This window comes from Canis lupus, chromosome 18 (assembly GCF_048164855.1).
Source record: "Canis lupus baileyi chromosome 18, mCanLup2.hap1, whole genome shotgun sequence".
In the NCBI taxonomy this organism is placed as follows: domain Eukaryota; kingdom Metazoa; phylum Chordata; class Mammalia; order Carnivora; family Canidae; genus Canis; species Canis lupus.
Window position 1 is genome coordinate 58,525,752 of NC_132855.1, and position 11,138 is coordinate 58,536,889.

The window sequence follows — 11,138 nt, forward strand, 5'->3', positions numbered from 1 at the left end:
TTTTTTAAGATTTTATTTATTTATTCATAGAGACAGAGAGAGAGAGAGAGAGGCAGAGACACAGGCAGAGACAGAAGCAGGCTCTATGCAGAGAGCCCGACGTGGGACTCGATCCAGGGTCTCCAGGATCACACCCTGGGCTGCAGGCGGCGCTAAACCCCTGCGCCACCGGGGCTGCCCTCAAGGCTATATATTAATAAAAAAGTATTCATTAACATTTTAAAATGAAGAAAATTGAGGGAAAAGTAGGTCAATGTATTGAGAAATGAGCTTTCCTTTGTTCAATGGATAATTTTATATTCTTTAAAAACAGCAAAGATCAGCTCAGCAAATAAGGTACTTGTGATAATGAAAGTACTATACCCAGGAATTTGTTCCTTTGTTTTGAATCTAGAGTTGATCAATTACATTTCTTCGTAGATGTATTGCATTAAAAAAAAAAAAAAAAGATAGCATGAGACAGTGATCAGTGTAGTCCAGAACACATATATAGAAAAAGTTTCAGAAGAATTCTTTTGTATAATTGAAATATAACTGGCATATAATGTTATTTTAATTTTAGGTAAACAATACATTGATTAAACTTTCTTCTTAATGGTTTATGTTTCATATTTTTTATTATTAACACTCAACTTTTTTAAAAAAGATTTTATCCATCTACTCATGAGAGACACATAGAGAGGCAGAGACATAGGCAGAGGGAGAAGCAGGCTCCTTGCCAGGGAACCCGATGCAGGACTCGATCCTAGGACCCCAGGACCATGACCTGAGCCAAAGGCAGATGCTCAACCACTGAGCCACCAAGTGCCCAGCACTCAACTTTTAAATTATAAACAATTTCCCTAAAAGGCAATACTAAAGCAACACTGATTACAACGGAGTAACAAGAAAATGTATAATCTATACTTTTCAGTAATCTAATGAAGAGTGATTGAGATAAAATGTTAAGGAAACCCCTTCAATTTTATTCTCAATTCCAGCCCTGATAGGGGTGCTATCCTCAACACATTAGTTTTTGAGTTGCAGATGCAACTCTCTTTTCTTCCAGATAAGAAACAGATAAGTACATTAATACTTCAGGCAATATTTTTGAAAATTAAATGAGGATAGATATACACTTTGTAAAGAACATATTTTATAATGTGAAAAAGGCTAAGACCACATATAAAACCGACATCTTGCAGATGAGATTTATTGATGATGGTGAAATTTGAGATTACTGTTACTATTGGTCAAGATTTCCAGTTAATAAGAAAACATTTTAAAAAGACATGAGGAGAGAAGCAGAACAGTGTGAAAGAGATACCTATTACCTTGTTGTTGTTGTTAAGTCTCTTAATTGCATTTTTTTTTTAAAGTCCCAGAAGGAATTTATCAATGGCAAACCTCATCAACTCCCATAATGGACATAGTGAAACCAGGATGATGTCACTGTCCTGTTTATACAGTCAACCACAGTCATACTCCATTACCCAGATGGATAAGGGCTGCAGTGTCGTCTCATGCTGAGTTAAATCCTATAGAAAGAATTGCAGGAGCAAAAGGGTAATTGATGATTTGACTTGTTCTCCTTTTGATACATGCTATTAATTCTTGACCATATTTCCCTAATTTTCCTGTCATCTATTTTTATGAAGAAAAACAAATGTGATTTTTAAAAAAATCAAGTATCATTGACATACAGCATTATATTTGTTTCAGGTTTATGTTATGATGGTTCAACAATTCCATACATTTCTAGTGCTCAAGATCAGTGTAGTCTTAATTGTCCGTTTTTGATTGAATCTTTCAGGTAGCAATAATTTACTGAAGCATACTAGGAAATGGCTTTTTTTTTAGATTTTATTTATTTATTCATGAGAGACACAGAGGGAGGCAGAGACACAGGCAGAGGGAGAAGCAGGCCCCATGCAGGGGGCATGAAACGGGTCTCCAGGGTCATGCCCTGGGCTGAAGGTGGCGCTAAACCACTGAGCCACCTGGGCTGCCCTGGAAATGGCTTTTTGATTTCCATTTATGTATGGACAAGAGAATACGCATGCCTCCCACGTTATTGAGTAATAGGCTTGTTTTATTGAAGCTGAAATTTTATAGAAGAAATGAGGCTGATTTTACTTTGTGTGGGCATTATTTCTGGTAGTTCGAAAACTGAAACAAATGTCTCAATTATATTGATGTTTCTTAGATGCAAGTGACAGTGGGTGATAATACCTAAATTGTAGACTGTGGAGGGAAGATAGTGTCTAGAGAGGTAAGGCAACATTATAGGCTTTGGGTTCCATCACATGATTTGAGACTGTGACAGAAATCCTCCTTCAGGTGAGTTGTATGATGTGAGGCAGTTACACCAATGGTGTGGATTTTTTGTTTGTTTGTTTGTTTGTTTACGATTTTATTTATTTGAGAGCAAGAGAGGGCACGAGTAGGGGGAGGGCCACACGGAGAGGGAGAAGCAGACTCTTGTCTGAGCAGGGAGCCTAAGTTGGGGCTCAATCCCAGGACCCCAAGAGCATGACCTGAGCTGAAGGCAGACGCGTAACTGACTGAGCCACTCAGGTTCCCCTGTTTTTGTTTTGTTTTGCTTTGTTTCCAAGAGTTTGCTCTTTCGTTAATCTTATGTTACAATGCTTCCCTTGGGAATTTGAATTACTTATTTTGTAAAAAGGAGAAGATAACAATTTCTGGGATGTTGTCAGCTTCAGGTAAAGAGTTGATATTGTACCACCACTGTTTAAAACAAAAGTAAATTCTATGCCCAATATGGGGTTCTTACAACCCCAAGATCAAGGGTCACTTGTTCTACCACAGACCATTCAGGTGCCCCTACCACCACTATTAATAATTCTCCAATTTAAATATTCACTGTTCTGTTTACGTCAAACTCTATCAACTGGTTAGCGAAAATAAGAATGAGCAGGTGGCCAGCTACTTTGCATGATATAAACAGCATTCAATTGTCTGCCTGGTGTGCTAGGTAAGCTGCTCAGAGGGGCTTGATCACACTGATTCCCATTTACCCAAAAGCAGCAGAGATTTGCTTCATTTGGCCACAAACATTAACTGGGACAACAGGTATGTTTTGATTTTAATTAGGGTGTTTTAAACTTTTGCACAAAGGTCAGCTTTCATGGGCCAGTGGCACTGGCAGTGGGGGTGGAAAATGAGAATAAGATTACATCTTTCGATGCAATGTGTACCAGATTTATATTAAGACATCAAATTAATCTTTGGTATTGTCCACTACTTTAGCAGCCCAGAACTTGGGACTATTAATAAGCTGAATATTGTAATAGTCTTTGGAATCATGACAAGAGCATAGAGTGTTTTGAAAGTCAGAATTTATTCCTGAAATATCCCTGTATCATAACCATTCCTAAATTCTTCCTAGAGAGAAGAGCCAATGTTTCTTGTTTTGTTGTTAAGGAGTTTTACAATTTAGCATTTAATATGTCAGTAATTGAGAAGTTGTAAATGTTTGTTCTCTAGAAGTGAAAATAGAAAAGAAGTTATCCTTTGAAGAAAGAGCAGATATGTTTTACTTCTGCTGTGCTTTCTTATTTATTTTGAGCTAGTTTAATTTTCTACTCTAATCACACAGGCACAGTATTTTTGCTTGACTAGATGGACCGTGACCTCCTTTAGCACAATCAGTTTAATTTTTCTTTTGTTATCAGCATTTAACACATATACTTTCAGGCTTTCTGTAGTGAGATTGGAGGGGAGGGTTCTATTATAGCCAAGACAAGCTCAGTGTTCTTCAGTGTTACTCCTTGCAACTCCGTTGTTTTTACAAACATAATCTACTTTATTGTCTATAGTAAGCATTTTTTTTCAAGGAAATTGAGCCTTGCCTTGTAAATGGCAATGATCTTGTTAATACCTAGATTCTTCTTCCTGAGATTTAGAACAAATGGTAGATTTAAGTAGATGAAGTTGGAGAAGCATGTACTAGATAGACCTAAGATAGGATTTTCCATAAAGATCTACTTAACTGGGTAAAAATAATAAATATATCGTGTATATTTATTTGTATTTATATATTCACATATATATATGTGTGTGTGTGTATAAAGTCTGGGACTGCAGAAATGATCAAATCTCAATTCTTATGTGTATGAATAAATACTAAAACTGGCAAACTGAAGTAATCCATCTTATAAAACACAAACTATGCTTTCCATCTCTTATAGATTTTGTGTGACTGTAGATATTAACTCTTTAAGAATATATGTGCTTATTCATGTGTAACTGGTAATGTTCCAAGCACTTTCATTATTTTATATCATTTAAAATATAATATCCTGAACACACCTGAGATCTAACCTTCTTATCCTGTTTTTCTGTAAAGTGGACAAAAGAATTGTGGATAGAGGATAATCTGAACCCACACAGTACAACCTCAAAGTTAGAGCTCCTAAATCAATGGCCTTGGGATATCTAAGGTGTTAGTCATTGGTGAAGACCCTGATCTGCTGCTACGGGTGCATGGATCACTCTGCACAACCACAGAGCATCACAGTCTGGCTTGATTGTACATACAATGGGGGTTGAAATTTTTGGTATAAATATCCTCCAAAGCTATGTTTCAACTATTTTCTAAATCTTTCTTAAATAGAATGTATCTCTAGGATTTTTTAAGAACCAATTAGATCCTTACACCAGAAAAGCTGATTCAATTTTGACTTTCATAACCAAAAAGGTCAATAAATAAGAGATTTTCTTTTCTTTTTTTTCAATGATTCATGTTTTTGCATGTGTTTTTATATGGGAGCAATTCTGAAAATTTCCATACTTATTGATAAATACTATCATCAGGAAACTTCATGACTTTGAACTGAGGCAACCTTATTGTAGATTAGCAATAGTTAAAAAATTTTTAAATGTACTTGACAAAGAATGTTACAGTAGTTTTAGGTATACAACATAGATATTCAAGAAGTTATATGTTATGCTATGCCTACAACAAGTGTAGCTTCCATATGTTACCATACAATTCTATAGCAATATTATTGGCTATATTCCTTATGCTGTGTCTTTTATTCCTGTGATTTATTAATTCAATAACTGGAAGACTGTACATCCCATTCCCTGTCACCCATTCTGCCCATCACCCCATTAGCACTCCTCCTTGGTAACCATCAATTTCTTCTCTATATTTCTAGGTCTCATACTGTTTTTATTTTTGTTATTTATTCATTTGTGTTTTTAGATTCCATATGGTGAAATTATGTATATTTGTCTTTCTCAGTCTGACTTATTTCATTTACTATAATACCCTGGTGGGTCTGTTATAAAAAGGAGCAGAACTTCATTCACTATTATAGTGGCATATACACTATATAATGTATGCAAACATATACACACAAGCATATATATGCACACACACACCCTATACACATACAAGCTCACTAACATTTACTTCAGGTGGTCATATCTCATGAGTAATCTATTAACTCCAAGGTTCTCCTTGGTGAACCAGGTAAAAACCAATGGAGAACACTACTTGGATGGCCAACTATACTGTACGATCAGATTTTGAACTAGTGGGACTCTTCAGTCAATCCAAACACCCAGCTGTCCTTTGTGTGGTCATTTTCATGGCTTTCCTGATGGCCCTCTCTGGAAACACCATCCTGATCCTTCTGATACACTGTGATGCTCACCTCCACACCCCCATGTACTTTTTTATCACCCAGTTGTCTCTCATGGACGTGATGTACATTTCTGTCACTGTGCCCAAGATGCTCATGGACCAGGTCATGGGTGTGAATAAGATCTCAGCCCCTGAATGTGGGATGCAGATGTTTTTCTATTTGACACTAGGAGGTTCAGAATTTTTTCTTCTAGCTGCCATGGCCTATGACCGCTATGTGGCCATCTGCCATCCACTCCGTTATCCTATCCTCATGAACCATAGAGTGTGTCTTCTCTTGGTGTCTTCCTCCTGGATTTTGGGATCTGTAGATGGATTTATGCTCACTCCTGTCACCATGACCTTCCCCTTCTGCAGATCCCGAGAGATTCACCATTTCTTCTGTGAGGTTCCTGCTGTAATGAAGCTCTCCTGCTCAGACACTTCCCTCTATGAGACACTCATGTACCTGTGCTGTGTCCTCATGCTCTTCATCACTGTGGCAGTCATTTTAAGCTCCTATTCTTTCATCCTCTTTACCATCCACAGGATGAACTCAGCAGAGGGACGGAAGAAGGCTTTTGCCACTTGTTCTTTCCACATGATGGTGGTTATCTCCTTCTATGGTGCTTCTGTCTACACCTACATGCTCCCCACCTCCTATCACACCCCTGAGAAGGACATGATTGTATCTGTCTTTTACACCATACTCACTCCTGTTTTAAATCCTTTAATTTATAGTCTTAGAAATAAGGATGTCACAAGGGCTCTAAAAAAAATGTTGAATGTGGGATCTGTCTTTCAGGAAACTCTAAAGTAAAAAGCATTTGTACTAATGTTTTTTTCCCCTTCACTCTACAAATGAAAACTTTTGTATGCTCTCCCAATGTTTTTCCTCAGATTGTCACACCATGCTGCGTTATCACCTATTCAGTCTTTTGGAGGAATCATTTCCTCGTACTGAAAGGCTCTTCATTTTTACACTTCTGCATTCAAAATATTTGAATAATTGTGTTGTATCCATGTTACATTTTCTGAAGTTTCCACTGTGATTCGTTGGAAGAATATTCATATTCTTAAGAAATACATAATAAAATATTTACAAACAATATAATAAGCTGTGTAACTGATGAGAGAGATAAATAGAGAGAGAAATGATAATGTAAATGGATATAAAGATATTGGAGAACCTAGGCAAAAGGTATATGAGTTTTAATTATACTATTATTATTTTAATCAGTGATTTCCTGCAAATTTGAAATAACATAAAAATAGAACATAAAACATTGGACTTTGATCTATTTTAATAATTTGTCCTTGCAGTATGGTTGTAGTATAAGTGACAAATCTTGGGAATGATGCACATATTAACATGACTGATCATTACTGCAACAATCCAGTTGTTGGCCTTTTTTTTCCCTTTTTTTTAATAATAAATTTATTTTTTATTGGTGTTCAATTTGCCAACATACAGAATAACACCCAGTGCTCATCCCATCAAGTGCCCCCCTCAGTGCCCATCACCCATTTGTTGGCCTTTTTAAAATTATGGTGATTTTGTTCTTTAGGTTCCAAACCTGAATACATCCAGTGGCTGTTTCCTCTCTGAAATCATTAGTTCATTGTGGCTGAAGGTACTATGAGAAAAATATTAACCCCAAGAGGAGGAGAGCATAGTGAAGCTTTCCAGCATAAGGTGGCATCAAAGCTGAGATTTGAAGTATATAACTTATTATTCAAACAGGCAGAGGAAGACCATCAAACAACCAATCCTTCATTTGTTCAAAAAACATACCCAATGCCATATTATAATAAAAATAATAACAAACTGCTAATGAATTTAACATATAAATAACAAATGCCTACTGCCCTAAGGAATTTGATCTGTAGGTGCACTTTGTGGAAATAGTTGTAATAAAATACACAAATTGTTTTGAGCCTCATGTAGAAAGGGTGCAGCTAATAAGGACACATCAGTTCTACCTATGACATGTGAGTTCAGCCCAACAAAGAGGCTGAGAGGAGACCCGAGATCTCAATGTTGAACAATGAATGACTAGATGCTACCTTCTTTCGAGTACTGGAGCCTCGGTAGGTCCAGAGCTTTTGCTCAAGGATATGATGCCACAGAACAGTAACATGATAAGCAAAGTTCAGGTGGTTGGCCAAACAGGAGGGAAATGTTCCAATGGCACCTCCTTCCAGGTTCACTTTGTACCCTCATTTCTTGCCCTTTTATGCTCTAGGTATTTACAAATGATGATAAAATGACCAGACCTGGATTTTAGAAAAGTTAAATAATTGGGAATAATTGGAGAAGAGCAACACTGTAGGTATGGAGACCAGGTGAATGAGGACGATGAGCTTGATAGTGTAGGTCTAAGTGGATGGACCATCCAAAGTGGAATAATGGGATTTTGGGATGTAAGTGGGGCCTTCTTGAATCTATACCATAAAACCACAAGCTTCACTGCATGTTCAGTTTCTAATTAGCTGTGAGAATTTGTGAATTATCAGGTGGTTTCAAAGTTAGAGATTCCCCCTCCTTTTTTTTTTCTTGACACACTCAATTCTTTCATGGCTAGAAAATATGGATTTTGCAGTATTTTAGCAAACTGTGTTGGAGAATTAGTTTACAATATTTTTGTTGCAGTGAAATGGAATTAATAAAATATGTACACTCTAAAAATAATTGAGAACTTTTCTTGGACCATAATGACACACATTTAATGGTTCCATTTAAAGTACTGTAGGGGGGCTCAGTGGTTGAACATCTGCTTTTGGCTCAGGTAGTGATCCTGGGAGGGGTCCTGAGATCAAATACCAGATCAGGCTCTCCAGATGGAGCTTGCTTCTCCCTCTGCCTATGTATCTGCCTCTCCCTGTGTGTCTCTCATGAACCAATAAATAAAATCTTAAAACAAAACAAAACAAAAAAACCAAAACCAAAAACAGGGTAGCCCAGGTGGCTCAGCAGTTTAGGGCCTGCCTTTGGCCCAGAGTGTGATCCTGGAGTTCCGGATTGAGTCCCACACTGGGCTTTCTGCGTGGAGCCTGCTTCTCCCTCTGCCTGTGTCTCTGCCTCTCTCTCTCTCTCCTCTCTGTGTATTCTCATGAATAAATAAATAACATCTTTAAAAAAAAAAAACAGAAAGAGGAGAGCTTGGAATACAGACATCCGGGTGAGGGTGGGGGTACAAGGAGAAAAGTTAATGTTGGAGAAACCTCTCAGGAGGAGCTCTGTGCAGCTAAGTTCCAGGCAAGCAGATATAGTGTACATGGGAGCAGGAAGACAAGCTACAGAAGAGATCGCTCAGAAAGAAGAGATTAGGAGAATTCTAAAGCAGTCACAATACCCAGGGGATATTTATCAAAAGGGAATGGATACATACGGCAGAAAAAAAATAAATTAAGCAAATAAACTACCCCGAGACCTGATTTATTCTGGAAAAAACAATAACATGCCATCTTAAAGGAAATATAACAAAATGCAACTAAAGACTTTAGTGTAAATATTTTTACTATCGTAATATAAAAATTCAATCTCAATTTAACAAAATCAGTAGAACTATTGGCATCATGGGAGATGTATGTTTGTGCGTAGATGCCAGAAGAGTGGAAGGGACCTAAATTCACATTACATCTATTCAAACTTGTGCCAGGTATTTCCCTATGGACTCTGAGCTCCAAGCCTATCATATTATTCTGTTTTTAAATACCATATGAGCCAATCAACTTGATCAGGTCATGGGGTGCCCAGATTAAATATTATTCCTGAATTTGTCTGTGAATGTATCTAGATGAAATTAGCAACTGAACTGGTGGACTGGGGAAAACATGTCACCTTTTCTGATGGGGATGGGTATCATCCAATCCACTCAGGACCTGAATAGAATTAAAAAGCAGAGGAAGGAAGAATTCACTCTCTGCCTGCTTGATCTTCTCTTGCACTTGAAATAGGGCCTTCCACATCAGCCATGCGCCATACCTCACAGTCTTTTTACCTCATTACCACTCCCTGCAGTACTTCTGCAGGATTCCAGTGGTGGCAACTGGCTTTGTGGATTTTCTTCTCCAAGTCTGGTTCACAGCTCAGGGCTAAGGGCTTTTCTGATATCAGAAGCATAAAACTTGGGATAGTGATACTTTCTTACCAAAAATCTCTGCATATTTATCATTGGTAAATTACTTCATAAATTTTAAATGTTCATATTAATGATAGAAAAATCTTAGTGACAGATTAAGAAGACATTTCATTGTCATGCAATGGGATTGTGTGAATTCATCTAAAATTATAAGTAATGTTTAAAAATGCCTTAAATACATATGCTAGAATGGAAAACACATAAAAATATGGGCCAATCAAGGAGAAAATTTATAGAAAATAGCTACAAGTAAATATGCCCAACAAAGAATTTCTTCCCCAATGTACAGGTACTTTAGATAACTATCTTGCTTTTAGTTATAAAAATGTAAAGAGACAGACAATTTAAAGACCAGGCACTAATGGAGGGGATAGCTGCACACATCACTATAATGGGTTAACAACAGTTTATACCTCATGACTGTTACAGAGAACAACTAAAAACATAAGTACTCCAACAAATTATTTTCCCATTCAGTGAGCTGGATATCATGATCAGCTAATTGTTCCTACAAGTCCAGGCACCTGAAAATGGTAAACTGTTTGTATCCCCTTAGACTTACACTCAGGTTTCTGACTATTGAGCTTTAGCTCTTGATCCAAAATACACATTGGGTGCTGAGTACAATAATAATGATTATGCTGATGACAAAAACTAAAGCAAGAATTGTAAGCAAGGAAAGCTCCACTTCATAATGCTCAGGACAATAAAGACAATAAAAATATTGAATCACAAAGAACTTTAAGTGATTTGCTCAAGTCTGTAAGTGGCAAAATTGGGGTTGAGACCCAGTTCATCTGTGCTTTTAAAAAACAGAGTACTGCTTCTAATATTGATGATGTTGTCAACCAAAACTGCTCAGTGCAGAAAATACTTAATGACAGAAATAAAAACAAATCAACATGAATTTTTCAAATATACCCTTAATACATCACGTGCATGAAAAATGAGTATTATATGCAACTAATGAATAATTGAACACTACATCTGAAATTAATGATATACTATATCTTGGTTAATTGAATTTAAAAATACCTTTAATGTCATATTTTGTAGTCTATTTTTTATTTTATTTTGTGTGTTTTACTTTCCTAACCATATATATATATATATATATATATATATATATATATATATATATATTTATTTATTGGAGTTCAATTTGCCTACATATAGCATAACACCCAGTGCTCATCCCATCAAATGCCAGAAGATGTAGATGCCAGAAGAATCTGGCAGTGCCCATTACCAGTCACCCCGACTCCCCACCCACCTCCCTTTCCACCACCCCTTGTTCCTTTCCCAGAGTTAGGAGTCTCTCATGTTCTGTCTCCCTCTCTGATATTTCCCACTCATTTTTC

General features: G+C 36.8%; 1 protein-coding gene across 1 annotated transcript; it reads left to right on the forward strand.

The window, feature by feature from the left end:
* The first annotated feature begins 1,271 nt into the window (after positions 1-1,271).
* LOC140609574 (olfactory receptor 2T29-like) lies at positions 1,272-6,452 on the forward strand. Its single transcript, XM_072784780.1, has 2 exons — positions 1,272-1,308; positions 5,488-6,452. The coding sequence occupies exons 1-2, from the start codon at positions 1,272-1,274 to the stop codon at positions 6,450-6,452; spliced, it is 1,002 nt and encodes a 333-aa protein (XP_072640881.1).
* The last annotated feature ends 4,686 nt before the right edge of the window (positions 6,453-11,138 follow it).